General features: G+C 34.2%; 2 protein-coding genes across 3 annotated transcripts; one reads left to right on the plus strand and one right to left on the minus strand.

The window, feature by feature from the left end:
• Positions 1-2,496: 2,496 nt before the first annotated feature.
• Positions 2,497-4,173, minus strand: LOC130508588 (uncharacterized). Its single transcript, XM_057004167.1, has one exon. The coding sequence runs from the start codon at positions 4,171-4,173 to the stop codon at positions 2,497-2,499; it is 1,677 nt and encodes a 558-aa protein (XP_056860147.1).
• Positions 4,174-11,964: 7,791 nt separating this feature from the next.
• On the plus strand, positions 11,965-13,754 carry LOC108842899 (telomere repeat-binding factor 3). Of its 2 annotated transcripts, none has more exons than XM_057001048.1 (6): positions 11,965-12,418; positions 12,509-12,726; positions 12,810-12,894; positions 12,989-13,069; positions 13,145-13,460; positions 13,540-13,754. In XM_057001048.1, the coding sequence occupies exons 1-6, from the start codon at positions 12,269-12,271 to the stop codon at positions 13,554-13,556; spliced, it is 867 nt and encodes a 288-aa protein (XP_056857028.1). In that variant the 5' UTR covers positions 11,965-12,268; the 3' UTR covers positions 13,557-13,754. The 2 variants fall into 2 exon arrangements, with proteins under 2 accessions (XP_056857028.1, XP_056857023.1); XM_057001043.1 differs by having other exon boundaries at positions 11,967-12,418; positions 12,986-13,069.
• Positions 13,755-19,683: the final 5,929 nt, after the last annotated feature.

Raw genomic sequence — 19,683 nt, forward strand, 5'->3', positions numbered from 1 at the left:
AGATAATCTTATACCCGACGTTGCACAAGCTGATGGGTCTAAGTTCTGTCATTCTATTAGGTCGCGCTGTCTTTGGAATCAGACAAATATTTGTCAAATTCAATCTGCCATCAAATTCCCCAGTTCTCAAAAACTCATAAACCGTACGAACCATATCCTCCTTAATAACTGACCAGGATTGTTGATAAAACAATGCTGTCATTCCATCTGGTCCTGGAGCCTTTTCCGGGTGCATCATGAAAAGTGCTGCCTTAACTTCTTCTTCAGTGGCCTTTGCTAGCAATCTATTATTCTGAGCTTCTGTAACCGAAGCTGGAACCTCTTCCAGAAAACTCTCAATACCTGATGGAGACGAGGTTCGAAATAAGTCGTCAAAATAGTTAACCGCCACTCTCTCAATATCCTCCTCCGAATTAACCCACGTTCCATCCTCCTTATGTAAACCAATTATTCTATTTTGGACTCTCCGTTGTTTTGTCAATGCATGATAAAACTCCGTGTTTCTATCCCCGCAAGTGCGCCATTTGACTCTACTTTTTTGTTCCCAATATTCCTCCTCGTCTCTATAAGCTTCTTTTAATTTCCGAGACACCTCCAATACCTCTTCATTAGACTTTGTGAAGTCATTTTGAATTTCCTCAAGTGCTTTCTGGAGAGTATTTATTTTCTCTTTCCCATATGGGGGATTGTTCTTCCTCCACACTGAAATTTCATGTCTACACCAATGTATTCTATCCACAATTCCGACCTTATCGTTTACCCGTTTCGATTGCCAACCCCGCGAGATTGACTCCATTAGCCCATCTTCTCCTATCCATCTTTTATCAAACCGGAACGAACCCCTGAATTTAATAACTTTATCCTCAATCGAAGCCACAATCGGTCTATGATCCGATCCAACCATACCCAAGTACTCTACCTGGGAATATGGGAACATATTGTGCCAGTCGTTATTGCCAAGAGCTCGGTCCAACCGGCACTTCACATCATGTCCTTTCCTCCTCCCACTCCATGATAAAGTATTCCCAATACTAGGAAATTCCATCAATCCACAATTATCAATCATGTTATTAAAGTCCAAAAACGTATCTGCATGTCGTAGAGTACCACCTTCTTTCTCATGATTACCTCTAATCTCATTTAGGTCTCCTATAATAAACCACGGGTCTATTCTTGAGATACCAATCCTTGTTAATCTTTCCCAGACTGGTTGCCTTATGTTTTGGTTAGGCTCCCCATAAACAAAAGATAAGAAGATTCGCTTTCCTTTATGTTCTGTTTCCACATCAATGATCCGATTACTTGATGATATAATATTCACCTTATAACTAGAATCATAGAATAATGCTAAACCACCACTCCTGCCAAGAGGATCAACTGTATGAAGATGCGTAAAACCAAAATGAAACTGAAAGGATTGTACAAAATCAAAGTTTTGTTTTGTTTCCGACAAAAACATGAACACTGGTTTATATTTATAATATATTTCCCTCAAATAACTAATAGTCCATTTGCTCCCAAGACCTTGACAATTCCAACTTAAAATCTTCATCAAATATAAATTATTAAATACCTACGAAACAATCCAAATAGAATCGAAACAGAGCTTGTTCTCGTAAAGGAACCCCTCCCCTTACTCTCAGCCATAATAAAGACTTAACCATCAGACCTCGTCCGTGAGAAAAGGAAACATACCAGATAAAGAAAAAGATACCAGAAACATCTGTAGAAATATTAGCACCATACCAGAAACATAAAGAAAAAGATTCACTGACCCTTTCTAAATATCTGTAGAACTTAATTTCTGCTCTATCAACCATTATAAATGTAAGATAAGGTGACCCATTATGCTCCAATATTCTACAATTGCAGAGCAGCAGTCTACTTTTCGTAGCTATCCCCACTATATAAATTACAAGTCTCCCAATAAATTGTTTTGTAATGCCTTTGTTCCACAACATGAAAACAGTATCGTTCTCTTCGACCCTTCTCATCCCATAATCAGGCCAAACAAACTTCTGAAACTGGATTGATGAGGCCAGCCAGTATACCGAATTTAATAAAAACCAAGTAGTACCATTGCTATACTGCAGTAGCTCCCTCTCCCAGATATTAACCTGTACTCGTCCCTGTTCCTTAACCATAAAGATACCTCTGCCATTTTGAACTTTAAAACCCGAGTGTACCCATAAAAGACCAATCAGTTTCCCAAAGAAACCTTCAACACAAGTACAATGAATCATAAATCGCAACACACAATAGTCCATGTGGACACCCTTATCACACTGATACCAAATGAAATATGTTTTATTAATCTCTTGTGACCCCTCAGTAGTCAACAACAGAAGGACAGAACTCTGCCTCAACCAAACAATACCAGAAAGAAAAATAAAAGAGCAAGTACTGCCCTCAACACAAAACTCAAAACTAATAGATTTCATATGGGAATCCAACATTATTGAAATTACTTAAAAAAACCAGTAAGGCTTAACCACCTTAAGCTGCCGAGTGCTTTGGCTTTGGGGGAGCCTTCTTCGCTTTATCTCCCTGTTTTGCTGCAGCCAAAGCCAAGAGCTTCTTGCGAGGGGAAACAAACCCTGGCACTCCACGCTTCTTGGACGGTCCTCCTGTCGCACCTGACTCAAGCTTACCACCTTTCTTCTTGATTTCTTTCTCATCAGCAGTATCCTCCACCATCTGCTCCTCCGCCTCCTTCTGGACATGAACTACATCGTTTTGTTTGAGGTCTTCTTGATTCTCAACTTTTGTCTCCTCTTCCTCAGCAAAATCCATAATCTCCCCTTGTTCCCAATCCTCTAACTCCTCACCATCCTCCAGGAGCAACTCGGTATCAGACAGAACCACACCCTCCACCATCAGATTTGCCTCATCTAGCGCCTGGGAGTGCAACATCTGCTCATCCACCTCGTTTAGCTCCTCACCAATCTCACCTTGTTCCCGCATTACCTTGGCCTCTTCCACAAGTTTGTCTTCCTGCGCCTGAGCCACCAACGAAGCAACAGGAACCGTATCCTCAGTAAATAGAGCTTTGCGTGCATTGGAGCCAGATCCCTTCTCGTCCGGAGCTACTACCGGAGCAACCTCCATAACAGAACCATGTTTTACCCCTTTAAAAGCATCAAGCATTAGCTTCGTTGGGTTTTTGGATAGAGTCTCACCTTCATGTTGACCCCTAAGCTGTACACCCATCCTTCTGTCCCCATAGCCTGATTGTTTTCCATTGAAGGAAGATCCTTCACCATATCCCTTTAAAAACTTTTCTCTATAAGGGTGGTACGCATCCTCCTTCCTATAATGCCCTTGCTTTTGACGAGCAATGCCTTTACCTTTATCCATACCCTTAGCCATCTGAGACCGGTTTGACTGCCCATCTCTCCTATCTCCCTGTGTCTTAGAACCATGAATTACCGCAGCTCTGAAGCTTGTAGCATTGGATCCATCATCCCCTGTTCCTTCATCCCCCGCTCCCCCAGCTACCGTCGTTACCGTATCCTCCTTTTTCAAACTTGGGCAACGAGCCTGCTCATGTGTTAGCCTAGAACACTCTCTGCAAAAGCCAAAAAGCTTCTCGTACCGAAGAGCCACCGTTATCTCCACGCCTTCTTCAAAGTCAATCTCCATCGAAAAAACCATAGGTTTGAAGCCATCTACCTCCACGCGAACTCTTCCTCCAGCGAGGTCCACCGGGCCCTGCACCACACCAATAGCTTCTCCCACGCTTTGGAAAGTTTCTGCCGCACGAAACTGCAATGGGATGTCAAGAACCCTGACCCAGAAAGTGATCTTTGACGGGTAGTTTGGCTCCAACACAGGCCTCCATCTCACCAAGGATATCATCCAATAATCAAAATGGAAAGGCTCCATCTTGAGCACCTCCGCAATATCTTCCTCCAGATCAAAGGCGAACTGGAACCTCCCCAACCCGAGGTCCACACCAGCTACCCGTCCCTCCACATTCCAAATGCGTGGGAGCATGAACAGCAAGATCTTCATATCTTGCTTGTGGGGATTCATACACCGACCAATTAAGGTTTTGGAGTAGCTTGCAATAAGCTCCGTGTTGTCAAACCTTGGAACCGTAATGCGTAACCTTGGCTTTGCCACCTCAACATTCTTTCCTCCCGACCTCGCAACCCATTGACCTTGAGACATAATGAAATTAGAGAGAAATCAAAATCATTTTTTTCTTCTTTCAAAGAACAAAAAATTATATTAAAAAAAAACTGACAGGGTTATTTTTTTAAGACCAATTAAAATCTGCAATTTTTAATACCCAATAATCAAACACAACAACCTGCAATTTGTTTTTCCCGTTCGATTGTTAAACAGCCTCGCGATCAGCACCTGTTGACAAGTTTCATATAACTTAAACCAATGTTAGTAACACTAGTGCTGAAACCAAGATCGATTTTGAAGTTTAACATAAAATTCTAAAAATGATTAGAATTGCAAAAATCATTCAACCATCGCCACGAGAATCTCCAATTCCTGTTTTCATGACAAAACACTTTATAAAATAATCAGTTTTCGTTAGTATAATAATACAAACAAAAATTTACTAGAAAAATTGTTTTGAAATAATCCTATAGATCTTATTCCGGCATCTTTTCCTAAAGATCAATCCACCTGTTCTTACAAAAAAAAAATACTTTTTACAATAATCAGTCCGGTTAGTGCAAAGCAATAAACGGATATTTTGAGTTAAGACTGATAGAACCGTATTTTATAAACTACGGAGAACTGAATATTGTAAGTAAATATTGATAAGATTATACCAAAGATTTGAGAAAAATAGGATGATACAACTGCAGAGGCGAGATATTATCTCTTTCCTTAACTCAAAATACGTCCCGTAATGCGACGGTTCGATAATGTGATGAGTCCCAGGATACAACTGCAAACAATCTTCTGAATTTGCGTCACTCTATCAGAAGCCTGACAAAATAGTTTTGTGTATACTCTCAGACTCAAGAAAAATTATCAAAAAGAAAGAGAAAAAATAATATGAGGAATTGTTGAACAAATCCAACTGAATGAGCTTCACGTATTGATATATAACTTCAAAATATCAAAACGTACGTTATGTGATCAATGGAGTAACTAACGTGATAATGAGAATTTGATTCTCCATTACTCACGTTAGTGGACCAAGTATTAAATGGTTTTTGACCAAACAAATCAAAGCCAAAAATACTTTATATGAATTTGCATTTTTATGTTTAAATAAAACATAAAAGATCATCATTAATAAAATTTAAAAGATTAAGTTATTGACATATTGTCCAACTAACAAAATCAATTTTAAATTCAAATTCAAACTCAAATATCCAAAGTGGTCCATTTGCTAAATATTTTATACTTAGCTAAATTTAAAGCTTTATAAACTTTGCATAACACTCACTTTGGACCTCCATTTCTCATTCAACACAACTCCGATTTTGACCAACAAATACACTTACTCATAGTGTTCACGGTGACGATTACATCGTGCCCAAGTTCCGGTCTTTCCAACAGACGTCTCCGTCGAAAAACCCATCGGAAAGTGGTCCACACCACTTTGTCAAAAAACGAGTTCCAACAACCTTTTGGAACTCATACAAGTTTACCTTGAGAAGTTCACATGCTATTAAAAAGTGCTCCCGCAAAACAAAGATTTTAAAATCTTGCTTTGATGCCGTTGTTGATACATCTGATGTACGTTACTGATGCTCTCTCATTCATATGAATCAAGGTCTTGATACCTCTGATGCCGTTGTTGGTTTGAATTCCGACCATATTGCTGGTATAGAGAAATTCAGTTGGTTATAATGACTGAGAGAATTGTAACTTTGCTTTTGGAACATGGTTTTCCTAAAGATTTGGCTCCAGTCTTTGCATAAGCAACTTCGCCACCATGTATTTCACGCTCCATCTAGTCGTCACCGACAAATAAAAGGATAATTTTTTAAAAAAGTTTAGTAGAAACAGGAAAGGGAAAAGAGTTAACCTTTTTTTGAGAGTGCCATTCTCGATCAGCTCACTGATCTTCTCCTTGGAAGGAGGCTAAGCATCATTGATCTTCTCATTGATCAGCTCATTGATCTTCTCATTGATCAGCTCATTGATCTTCTCATTGATCAGCTCATTGATCTTCTCATTAAAAAACAAAATCTAGGTAAGAACAGATGCTTATGCATGATTACAACAATACATAAAAGTCATTCAAGTAGTAAGCAAGTAAGTAAATGGCTTGTGAACCGAATCAAGATCTGTGTCGCCTCCAATCCGTTTCGTAATGCTGAGAGGGAGAACGCAATGAACTTCACTGAATCGTTCCAAATCACGATCTTCCGCCTACAAAAAGGCATATGAAATGCCCAAACGCCAGCAATCTAAAGTATAAGAAAAAATAAAACAACAGCCAACCCATAAAAGTAACTAAATCATTCGAAACTGAAATTTTTTAATTCGCCATGTTTCCGCGTTTGCCCTTCCTTCCATATGATGATGTGGCGCAAGGAAAAAAGAGAAAGGACAATTTTATAGTATAAGATTATATGATTAAGGGGTCGAGTCATTGTTGTATAAAAAGCATTCATTTTTTAAAGGAACAGAAAATAAACAACTCGTTTTATTGTTTCTGAATTCTAATGAAATGTAAGAAGAGTGACTGAAGAATTCATTTTGAAAACAAAGTCTGTGACATAGCCAAACACAATTCTAATCTATTAAAACTAGAGTACTTTTAGAAATTAACCCATGTTTCATTTTAATATTTACTTTTTTGCCACTGAACTTATCTTTATACCTTTACTAATCATTATAAAGCATTCACACTAAATAGTGCTTAACCATCCCATTTAAATTCATACTAGATCTTGACCCGTCCGACCGGACGGGTGTTTATTTTATATTTTTAGTTTTTTTGTTTATATTAAATGATAAATTTACGATATTTTAAACATAAATTTTAGATTAAAAATAAATTTTGGTAGTAATAATAAAAAGTTAAAATTAAAAATTTAATTAAATATTCAGATATAAAATTTAAATTTTCTAACTAAAATAATATAAAAGCGGGTCATATTTTTTTTAATTTTAAAATCTTAGCATCTCTTATAAACAAATAAAATAAATTTATAAAAATATAAAATATATAAACATATTTAGAACTATAATTTCTGTTAAAATAAATTTATTAAAGAAAATAATCTTGCGATGTTGTTATTTATTTATAGATTCGACCCGTAACTGTATAAATATTTTTTTCACTTTAATTTTTTCTGTGTACTAATGATATAATATATATATGTACATTAAACTCTATAACATTATTGTTAATATTACATTTAAAAAAAAATTTATTTATTATGTTAAATAATTATGTTTTATGATTTTAATTGTCTATTATATCACAGTATATCATATAAACAAATCCAATATTTATAACTAATTGAACTTATATTTTGAAACCATTATACTAATAATATATGAATAAATTATTTTATATTATATTTATATGTTATATAAATTGATTATGTTATGTGATTTTAATATTTAATAAGTTAATACAAAATATATAGAGAAATTAATTTTGGTTAATATATGATTAAGGAAATTTATTATTTAAATTAGAAAAAATATTAAATGTTTAAATCTATTATTTAAATTCAAATTAGGAAAATACATTTATTAATCAGAAAAGACAACAATAATTAAGGAATCTAAATCAGAAAAGACAACAATAATTTTGGAAAACACATTAAATAAACTGAAAAAGACAAGCATTAAAATAGGAAAGTTAGTTAATTCTCAGTGGCATGCCATTGTAAATAAAACTGAAAATTAAGGGGTATTTTTTATTGGGTACTTCTCTTTTAATAAGATAGATATCCAATAACTACATGATACCTCTCAAACCAATAACTCGATATATAGCCACCTTAAATTTCATTCTCTGCATAAATCGGTTTATAACAATTAAAAATCAAGAATGTAAAAGCAAGTGAACATAAAATTATTATTCTACGTCATATTCTATTATTCTAAATTTTTTATCATCACTATCAAAGAATGGTTTTGATGTAATCACGAAATCCACACAAACCCTTAGTTTATGTGTTTAGATATAGTACATCCAATTGTAAATTTGGGTGTCTAATTTCAGTTCCAAAAAAAAAAAAAAAAAAAAGGGTGTCTAATTTCTATATAATGTGGTTCACAACTTTTAGTAAACCAAGAATGTCAAACCAAGTACATCAGAATCTTAATGTTCAAATTTTATAATATATAAAAGTTCATTATAAAAATCTAAAACCAAAATATTTTGACATATATATACATAGGAATGTTTGAAGTGTATTCAATGTACTATTTCCAATCTTAATTAGCTCCGCAAAATATTCCTAAAATCAAGCACATTCCAATATCTAACTTAGCATAATGATACCCCTATCTTTTTTCTATATTGGTAATCAAAAGGATGCCAAACTTAAGAAAGACAATCTTCAAAATTCAAATGAATAACTTGAATTTTTATTTCTTATATGCTATCACATAAATCAAAATTTTAGTGATTGATATTTTCTTTGAAGTTTTATTTCCTTTAAAAACTTTATACGAAATACGTATTTGTTAAACATATCAATCAACAAATATATTCAAACAATGAATATTCTATGTATTAAACCACCTCATAATCAAAATTTTAAGGTATTGTTAGATTTCTTCTCATATATAAACCAAAACATGACTAAGAAAACAAGTATTACTCCTCTCAAAACTGTCAAATCTTTTTAAACCGGATTGCACTTTCAGGTAAAATTTCTAATTGCTTATTACTGAAGGCATCTCCAATTGTGCATTATAATTGTACTAAAAAAAGTTTCAAGGCAAATTTGTAAAAAGAAGAAAGTAAATGGGTACCAAAAAATCGAGAATTCATCCTCTTCCACCTTAAAACTGAATTGAAAACAAGGTTATGACCTTGGGTGTACCTAGTTGACTCATGATCTTGATCCCAGAAGTGGCGTCCAACATGTCTCAGTCCCCTTACCAACGCGTATATATCGATATGGAGACATATACATTACTAAAGAAGGTGGGGATGAGAATCTTTTGGCCAAAATTGAGAATTTGTCTTATGCCGTTGTTCCAAAATGATAATCTAAGTCGTGATACTGATTAGGTCAAACTATTAATAAAAGAAAACCCATCATGCACAACATTCATCGGAAGCGGACATCCTTTTATCTCACCACGATTTTCCCCTTCAGACAAAACCACAAAATATTTTCAATTTCCCCATCAAACTTAAAATTAATTTTATTCTAACAGTCTACTATTTCTTAGAACATTTAGTTTTGGCCTTCAACATTGATCTAAACCAGTAAACCACCCATTAGTACATTCTTCCACAATTCAAGGTCTCCAATTTGCAAGGTACATGAAAAATGATTCATAAAAGTTTAAAATGGGTATATTATACTTTTAAAATTTATTGAGTGAAATAAATTTGTTGTTCTATCAATATCTGGAAATTGTTGGTTCGAAACCTATCAACCTAGATTTATCTGTCTACATGACTAAATAACGTGGATATCTAACTCTCACGCAAAACAACCCCGAGGATTAATTGGGTTTTCAGATCCGAATACTTATATGTTATAAAAACAACATTTGGCAATTGTTCAAGGCGACTTGATATTTGTTATACATAGGTTTGAAAGGTTGTAAAAAGGTTAAACACAATCGATAATAAGATATGGGCAACCATGCAAGAGTTTTTTCGAATCACAAAAATTCTTTCACAGCTACAAACCAAATCATCAAAAATGGAATAAGATTTAAATTTATATATAACTGGATAGGTTGTTATAGAGAAGCTTTTATCCAAAAAGCAAAAAAGAAAAAGAAATTAAAATAATGTATTACACTAGTTTTCAAAATATATGAAAACTAAATTAAAAAAAATTCTAAGCAAAAAAAAAACACAAACACTGTGTTCAATCTAGAGTTTGATATAATTTAATTTTAATAAAAGTTTAGATGATTTTATATAGTGGAGAGTTAAATATCATTTTTATTAAATCACTCTAGAATCTCACCTAAAATCATGAAATTTGTATTTTTAATTAATAAATTTAATCCAAATATTCTAAAAAATCACTTGGAAACTTTAAAATTTCACTACTTATTTTTTTCAATGACAATAGATTTTAAAATACTTTAGGAAATATCAAGTTAAATAACAATGAGTTTTAAATGAGATTTTAAAAATCATGTTTGAATAACAGTGAATTTTCCATTTAAATAAAAATCACTTCAAACTCTCGGTTCGATACATTCTCATTAAGAAATGTAAAAATTATTTTCGTCATTTTTAATAATCAATTGAGATATAACTTTTTTTCTAACTTATAGAACTTCCAACTATAATATATTTAGGTAAACTATATTTTATCAACCAAAAAAAAAGTTTATATAAGAAATTGATTGTAAATTGGTCAATGAAAACAATAATCTTGTGATAATCCTTAAAACTTTCTTTATTTCGAATCAGTGGAAAAGTAATCTAACCAAAAAAAAGTTTCAAGGCAAAATTTACAATCAAACCCTAGATTTATCTGTTTACATGACTAAATAATGTGTATATCTAACTCTCACGCAAAACAACCATGAGGATTAATTGGGTTTTCAGATCCGAACACTTATATGTTATAAAGAAAAACAACATTTGGCAATTGTTCAAGGCGACTAGATATTTGTTACATAGGTTTGAAAGATTGTAAAAAGGCTAACCACAATTGATAATAAGATTTGGGCAACCATCCCTAGATTTATCTGTCTACATGACTAAATAACGTGTATATCTAACTCTCACGCAAAACAACCATGAGGATTAATTGGGTTTTCAGATCCGAACACTTATATGTTATAAAGAAAAACAACATTTGGCAATTGTTCAAGGCAACTAGATATTTGTTACATAGGTTTGAAAGATTGTAAAAAGGCTAAACACAATTGATAATAAGATTTGGGCAACCATGCAAGAGTTTTTTCGAATCACAAAAAATCTTTTCAGAGGTACCAACCAAATCATCAAAAATGGAACAAGATCTAAATTTATATATAATTGAATAGGTTGTTATAGGGAAACTTTTATCCAAAAAGCAAAAAGAAAAAGAAATTAAAATAATGTACTACACTAGTTTTTAAAATATATGAAAACTAAATTAAAAAAAAAATTTAAGCAAAAAAAAACACAAACACTTAGGAGGAGTGTATTCAATCTAGAGTCTGGTATAATTTAATTTTAATAAACTTTTAGATGATTTTATATAGTGGGGAGTTAAATATCATTTTTGTTAAATCACTCTAGAATCTCACTTAAAATCATGAGATTTGTAATTTTATTTTTAATTAATAAATTTAATCCAAATATTCTTAAAAAATCACTTGAAAACTTTAAAATTCCACAACTTATTTTTTTTTCAATAACAATAGATTTTAAAATATTTTAGGAAATATCAAGTTAAATAACAATGAGTTTTAAATGAGATTTTAAAAATCATGTATGAATAACAGTGAATTTTCCATTTAAATAAAAATCACTTCAAACTCTCTGTTCCATCCTCATTAAGAAATGTAAAAATTATTTTCGTCATTTTTAAGAATCAATTAAGATATAATTTTTTTTCTAGCTTATAGAACTTCCAACTATAATATATTTAGGTAAACTATATTTTATCAACCAAAAAAAAAGTTTATATAAGAAATTGATTGTAGATTGGTCAATGAAAACAATAATCTTGTGATAATCCTTAAAACTTTCTTTATTTCGAATCAGTGGAAAAGTAATCTAACCAAAAAAAAAAGTTTCAAGGCAAAATTGCAAAAAGAAGAAAGTAAAGGGGGTACAGTCACAAACAACAAAAAAAATCGAGAATTCATCCTCTTCTTCCTTCCGCCTTAAAACTGAATCGAAAACAACAAAGGTCAAAGATTCTTCGTTTTATTGCTCCCTCCTCCTCGTCTTCTTCTTCTTCGTTGTCTCTGCAACAATCTTAGATTCAGAATTTCGATCCCCATGTATTGTAATCTCTGTTGGATCTCTAATTCACAAATGCAATTGTAGAGAGATTTGCTTTTCTTTCTCTTTTAACCCTTCTCCTCCTCTCCGCATCTCAATTTGTTCTAAATCCTTTGTTTGACATAGACAAGAAGTAGAGACATTCAAAGTTCTTGTCTTTATTGTTTGTTCTGGAGAATGGGAGCACCAAAGCAGAAGTGGACAGCGCAAGAAGAAACAGCTCTGAAAGCTGGAGTTCTCAAACATGGCACTGGCAAATGGCGCACCATTCTCTCCGATCCTGAGTTTACCTCTATCCTCAAGTCTCGCTCCAATGTCGATCTCAAGGTTTAACTAACTAAACTATATATACAACAAAAAAAGACAACAGCTTTTATTTGAAAAAAAAAAACTTATTACGTTGTATTTCTTGGTTAGGACAAATGGAGGAACATAAGTGTAACAGCCATGTACGGATCTAGGAAGAAGGCTAAGCTTGCTCTTAAAAAAATTACATCCTCTCATGATGATGATAGCGCTACTACTGCTCTTACCATCGTTGCTCTCGCTAACGGAGTTCAACACATTTCTTCTCCTCCTGTTTCTTGTCTACCACCACCACCACTACAGCCAGATTTTGAAGGACTCTTTACAAGGTATCATACTATCATGAAAGCTTTACTTTTTAAGTTAATAGTTTTGAGCTCTAATTAAAGTATGTTTTTTTTTTGGTTCTTAGTGTGGATGAATTGATATTAGAGGCTATCACTAATTTTAAGAGACATTTGGGTCCTGATGGAAAGTCCATCTTGCTCTATGTAGAGGTAAGTACTCTTTCTATGCTTTTTATTCCTTTTGAGTAGTCTATTTAAATCATCAACAACTTAGTGTCCCTATCAACTTTTTTTTTCAAAGGAGAAACACAATATGCAACCTGATATGAAACGGCTTGTCACTTCAAGACTTAAGCATTTGGTTAATGTCGGAACTATAGTCAAGGTAAGGAAGAATAACAACTTTGCTCCACCATTTTTCTCATGGTTCAGTTAACATGTTTTGTTCTCGTCTCTTCAGATAAAGCACAGATACAGGATTTGTCGGAACGGAGCAGAACAAAGCTCACCTCAACTCTTTTTGGAAGGGAACAAGGAGAATGGTGGTGTCCAACAACATCTTACTCAATCCCAAGGAGATGGGGAGTTGTTTATGATAAAGGGCATGACAGCACAAGAAGCTGCTGCAGCAGCTGCAAGAGCAGTGGCGGAAGCAGAGTTTGCAATATCAGAAGCTGAAGAAGCGGCTAGAGAGGCAGATGAAGCCGAAGCAGAAGCTGAAGCTGCACACATTTTTGCCAAAGCTGCAATCAAAGCTTTGAAGTATAGGATGCAATGTAAGGAAGCCGCTAGTCTGTTGTTCGCAAACTATATTGATCGATTGTTAATGGGTGTATCTTTCTTGTTTCTGTGCAGGTAGTGAAGCCAGATAATGCCAAGTTTGAATAGCTGCAGTAATTTTTGGGGGGGTTAGTAAAAGTGTATATTCTGCAGCTTGTAGCATTGGTCCCTAACTGAGAAAAAGATTATGTAAAACATTTGTCTGTTGTTATGTTGTTTATCTCTTCTTTGTAGTAACCTCAAAGGTTTCACTGGTTTGAAGAGAACATAAATAAAGCCTTTGATCATCATCACTAGAGCTCTTATATTATCTTTCCTTGAATTTAAACTTTATAGTTTATATGATAAAACTGAACCACTTTGTTAGTTGTGTTTCCATAAAATTTCAAATGCTCAAGCATACAATTCAAGCAAAATCCAATATACAGAGACCAGACCAGAAAACTGAGAAAATTATTTGATTTTGAATGCTTTAGGAGCCAAACAAAGACCTGATCAATGTTGGTATTAGTTCTTGTAAGATATTATGAAACAGCAGACATCTCTATCTGTGAACGACTGAAGCCCCCTGCAATCACAATGGAATATATATTTAAGGGAAAAAAACATGATCAGATTGACTTTTGTGCTGCTTTGGAGCTTGTTTAGTTGAAGAAAGAGCCATATATACATTTCATCACTTAAGTTTGCTTCTTGTTCCCAAGAAGGAGAAGAGGGATTCCGTTAAGCAAAGTCTTGCTCCTCAACAACTTATGGAGTTCTTTGGGTTTCTGAGGTAGCATATATATATATGCTTTACCTCAGTAACATTGATAAGTGATGTTTTTCCTGCATTTTGAAGCCCTATTAAACAAAGTTCAATTTCTTCCTTGAAGAAGATGCTACAAACTGTTGGGCTAAGCTTGAAGTAGCTTGACTAGCAAGCTATTAGTTTCCTACCGAGTTGTGGAATAGGAAACTATCTATTTATATGATTCCTAATGAGTTTAAGAAATTGTGAGTTATATAAAAAGATGCAAGGTTGTTACATAACTGATGAGTTTTTGTGATTGAGAGTTGTGAGAGCTTTAGTTTTTGAGAGAGTTTTCTAAAGCATTGTGAGTTTGAGATTATGAGATTGAGAGCTTGAGGTTTTGAGTAGTTTCCTCAAGAGATTAATAAGATGAGTTTCTTATTATTGAGTTATATACAAATCGAGATTCAATATGTAGTATCAGAGCGAAGGTTTGGATCCTTTGAAGAGCGCATGAGCAAGATGATAAAAGAAACGACGGGATGCATCGATAGAATCGTTGGGACGATGGATCGAGGGTCTTTCGAGAGTGAGAAAACAAAAGAAGTGGCCAGAAAGTCAGAGGTGATTGTGAGTCATGAACTGACCTTGAATATGATCCAGCCGGTGACGATGAGATGGAAGTTCAGGAACTGGGTTTTTGTTATACCCGGATACAAGGCACAGCAGCAGGTGGACGTTAAACACCGAAAAGACTACATGGAGGTTTACATGAATGTGGTCCAAGATCATGGATGGAGTTATCAACTGTTTTACACTTTCCATGCGTTAAATAAAAGGTTTGGGTTGATATTCACAAAGAAGAAGAAGGGTAAAACGAAGTTGGAGTGGGTAGAAATCAACCCTGATCTGGTGCTTACAAAGTTGATAAGGAGACACAAAAGAGTTAGGAAGGGAAAAACAAAGCTGCTGTATAAGATGATGGGAATCAGGAATGAGCTTACAAGACTTATATGTGAGCACAAGCAGGTTGGTGAGCTGGATAACGTTGGAGCAGAAACTTCGTTACGAATCATAGTGACAAAGTTAAATCAAGACAGAGTTAAGATGAAAAATATGGAGAGGATACAAAGAGAGGAACCAGAGGCTAACTTGAAGAAAGTCAAGAACTTGATCAACAGCTTTAATTATAACTGGAAGATGCATACAACAAATGCATTGAGTAGCATTGAATTTGAGTTTGTTGTAAAGGTTGACACAATAACTATGGAGACTAAAAAGAAAGGTGAGGTTATGAGAGATCCGTTTGGGCTCAGAGACGGTGAAGAGTATTATAAAAGGATAGAGAAAGCTTGGAAGAGGGGTTACCTTCTGTATGAAGAAAAAATAAGTGACGACAAAGAAGACGAATCTCACAAAATAGCTTCTGACTTAGACGAAGAGATCAGAGTTGATAAAATCTTTGAGTGGATAGATTCTTTGGTTAAATTATTGATACGTGACTTTGAGTATCTAGCTACAGGACAGGACAATGATGTTAAGAAGAATGAACCAAAGAAGAAGAGCAGCAAGAAGGTAAAGTTGAGCGTGGAAGATGTAAAAGTCAAACTCCCTAATGCTGTTTCTTTACACGGTGGGAAATCACAAGAGCAGAGAGAAATCAGTTTAGAAGGATTTAGAGCAAAGAGATACAACTTTCATGTTACAAAAGATGTTTTAGGCCGTGGAATAGATGTTCAAGATGTGGCTTATGTCATAAACTACGACATGCTTAAACATATAGAGAGGTATACACATCGTATCGGGCGTACAAGGCGTGCTGGGAAAAACAGTGTTGCTATTTTGTTCTTGACTCTTCATGACACTGAAGTATTATATGAACTGAACCAGATGCTTGTTCAGAGCAACAATGCGGCGCCTCCAGAGCTGGCTAGGCATGAAGCGTCAAAATTCAAATCAGTACGGATTAAAGGTGATCTACTTATGATCTACGAACATGATCTATTGGTGAAGACAACCAGAAATCGCTTGCTCACGGTGACTTTTGAAGTTGATAATGTCAAGTATATGCAACTAACATCATCAAATGATTCAAGCAAGTGGCATGCATGCTTGGACCATGATAACCTGAAGTCAGTAAAGATGATGATCAACAAAGACTCGGTTGTTGGCATACCAAGCATCAAAGTAGAAAAGGAGACATGTGTGTCATGGCTACATGGTAAACAGACAAGGCAGTCCTTCCCACAAGCAGCCTCGTACCGAACCACCCAAAGAGATCTTTACACTCTCAAGGAGAAGAGTATGCCATTGGATAAGTTCAAGAAATTCAAGATACTTGCTAAACAAGAAACATGAGCTACGATCGAAAGGTTCCCAATGGATGGAGGTGGAGAGTTTGTGTCTCATGAGTTCCAAGATTACTGCAATAAACACGGTATCAAGAGATACTTGACTGCACTTTGTTCTCATAAACGTAATGGAGTGGTCGAAAGGTGGAAGAGGACACTAGCAAAGATGACTAGGAATATCTTGAAGCACCTGAGTGCACCCAATTATCTATGGAGAGAGTCTGCGAGATGTGCTATGAAACAGAAGAAACCAAACGTTGAGGTGTTTAGAGAAGAAAGTTGTGGAGTTTCCGTAACGTTTATTATTTGCTTGAGAAATTTCAGAAGTGATGGTTCTCAGAACCCTAGAGTTATTAGGGAGATCATGATAAATCAAGAGGAAGAAGAGAGTAATGACAATGGTGATGAAGAACAAGAATGGTCACAGTCTCAGAGATCAACGAGAGTAAGTGTGAGGCCAGCGTATATGAACGATTGTGTTCATATCACAGAAACAGAGTGTGAACGTTATTTTGTGGTAATGAACGAGGAGCCGTGGATAGCGTGTAAGGAATCCTCATTATATCAAAAGGAGAAGAAAGAGAATCTTCTTATTGCACTTGTGTACGTAAATGATTCAGCTTGGCGTTTTACATCTTTCAAGTCAGAATCTTCACTACTTAAAAGAGAGCAAGAGCTGCTTGGTACTAAAGATATAATTGACACCAAGGAATTTGAGGTTATTCAGAAAATCTTAGCAAGGAGGGAAGATGAACTCGAGAACAAGAGTGAAAAAAACCTAGTTGGTGAAAAAGAAGAAGACTTGCAGGATACAGAGAGGAAGGTTCTCTCTGAGAAGAATAAACTAAACCGGGCAAAGCGGATGGCCAAGAATAGGCTTCACAGAAAAGAGAAGAAATCATTCAAGGACGGAGCTGGAAATTTAGTTGCTAACGGATATGAAACCGAGAAAGCTGATACTGTTACTACTCCTACTGTTCCTGGCGTTTTTAGACTCTTACAAGTCAAACTCTGGGAATACCAAGTCCAAAGGAAAGCTGGCCAAGTTGCAGATGGGAGTATAAGGATATGGGGTTCTGAGAAAGAGATATGTACGACTACTCTTGGCGGAGTTGATACAAGCGGAGGCCATTTCTTTTTTCCTTGTGACATCCAAAGACAAACCAAGGTTAGAGTTGTGGGTGTGATGTACAGTAACTTAGGAAGTTTGTTGGCTTGTCAAAAGGCAGAAAAAGCAATTGAAATATTCCGGGTGTTAAGTCGGGATATACAAAGATCCAAAAAGTCTCGTGGAACTGTAATAAAGTTACATGCAACTTCCAAGATACCAATTGTTGGAGAAAGTGATAGTGGGCATAGAGTTGATCTAGAAGATGACAACATGGCAGAGACTGAAGCCGTGAAGCAGATCTTATATCACCTCATACGAGAGTATGTAGAATATGACATGATCAAGGTACAGAGTAAACCCAAGAGTGAACAGAGAGTTGACACCTTGATGAAAACACTTGGGAGATTGAAGATCAAAGAGATGAGAGGTCTCGTTGATATTAAAGATTTGTTGAAAATGGAGTTCAAGCTTAAGAGAAAGAATGTTGGGCTAAGCTTGAAGTAGCTTGACGAGCAAGCTATTAGTTTCCTACCGAGTTGTGGAATAGGAAACTATCTATTTATATGATTCCTAATGAGTTTAGGAAATTGTGAGTTATATAAGGAGATGCAAGGTTGTTACATAACTGATGAGTTTTTGTGATTGAGAGTTGTGAGAGCTTTAGTTTTTGAGAGAGTTTTCTAAAGCATTGTGAGTTTGAGATTATGAGATTGAGAGCTTGAAGTTTTGAGTAGTTTCCTTAAGAGATTAATAAGATGAGTTTTTTATTATTGAGTTCTATACAAATCGAGATTCAATACAAACAACTGAATCGGTAAAAAATCCACAGAACATGGTAAGTAGAAACATTTGTCATTGTCACAATTACAAGGAGACAAGATTTACAAGACAACTGAGCTGTGCAAGACAATAATAATCAGGAAAAGGACGAGATTCTCTCACTTACGTAGCCAATTGAGAGAGAAGCTTCCCACCAACCCATTGATGAAGAAACTCTGACGGATACAATATAACCAAAAAGTAAAAAAAAAAAATTTGGAACAATTGTAAGTTAGATGTGTGTCATTTTACCAGTTCTGTAAGAGTTTAAATGTAATTAGCATTAGTGGATCCTACACTCATGGATGCTCATGGAGAAATAGTTTAGAGTTAGTTACGTTATAGGACACATTATTCTCTTTTTTTAACACAATCAGATACTTGTTGCTGGTCAAACACATATTTGATGTGCTGTATTTATTTGTGACATTTATGTCCCTGGATGAGAGAGATGATGAGTGTCGTGTGTAAAAGACAGTAGAGACTAAGTTTTATCTCAAGTTGGTCCATTGATGTCAAGTTTTAATTAACTTTTATCTCAAATTTTATAATACATAAAATAAAAATAATTATCACACTGGATTATATATAAAATTATCTATCTTTTAACATCCATATTGATATATATATATATATATATATATATATATATATATATATATATAGAAAAAGATATGGACATGGACATAAAAATGTGGATGATAAAGTTATATATTAATTGTGGACATTAACACTAAAATGTGGAAAAATGAATTGTGGATACATATAGTTAGGGGTAATTAAAATTGTTGAAATATATAAATTTTTACCTGTTCAGATTTTATTCATCCACATTTTATATATATATATATATATATATATATATATATATATATATATATATATACATTTTTATATGATTGTTAAAATATATAAAATATATAGACGAACATGGATCTTAAAATGTCCTTACTGAGAGAAGACTAGAGATGTGCTTTGGAGTTTTATAATAGTTAGTTTTTGGTTATTTATATTATTGTTATTTTTATCACTTGATGTTTTCATTACTTTTATCTCAAATTTTAAAATATGTAAACAAAAAAAAATTGTCACATTAAATTCTATATTAAATTCTCTATCTTTTAACATTCATTATCATATATATGTATTAACATATATACAGAAAAAATGTGGACATGGATATCTAAGTGTAGATAATAGAATTA

The sequence above is a fragment of the Raphanus sativus genome, chromosome 2 (assembly GCF_000801105.2).
Source record: "Raphanus sativus cultivar WK10039 chromosome 2, ASM80110v3, whole genome shotgun sequence".
NCBI classification, from domain to species: domain Eukaryota; kingdom Viridiplantae; phylum Streptophyta; class Magnoliopsida; order Brassicales; family Brassicaceae; genus Raphanus; species Raphanus sativus.

Excerpts from the sequence above, each read along its gene's own strand:
- LOC130508588 (XM_057004167.1), bottom strand. The coding sequence starts at position 4,173 with ATGTCTCAAGGTCAATGGGTTGCGAGGTCGGGAGGAAAGAATGTTGAG.
- LOC108842899 (XM_057001043.1), top strand. The coding sequence starts at position 12,269 with ATGGGAGCACCAAAGCAGAAGTGGACAGCGCAAGAAGAAACAGCTCTG. Across the intron at positions 12,727-12,809 it reads TTTGAAGGACTCTTTACAAG|TGTGGATGAATTGATATTAG; the intron begins GTATCATACTAT and ends TTTGGTTCTTAG. Across the intron at positions 13,070-13,144 it reads ATGTCGGAACTATAGTCAAG|ATAAAGCACAGATACAGGAT; the intron begins GTAAGGAAGAAT and ends TCGTCTCTTCAG.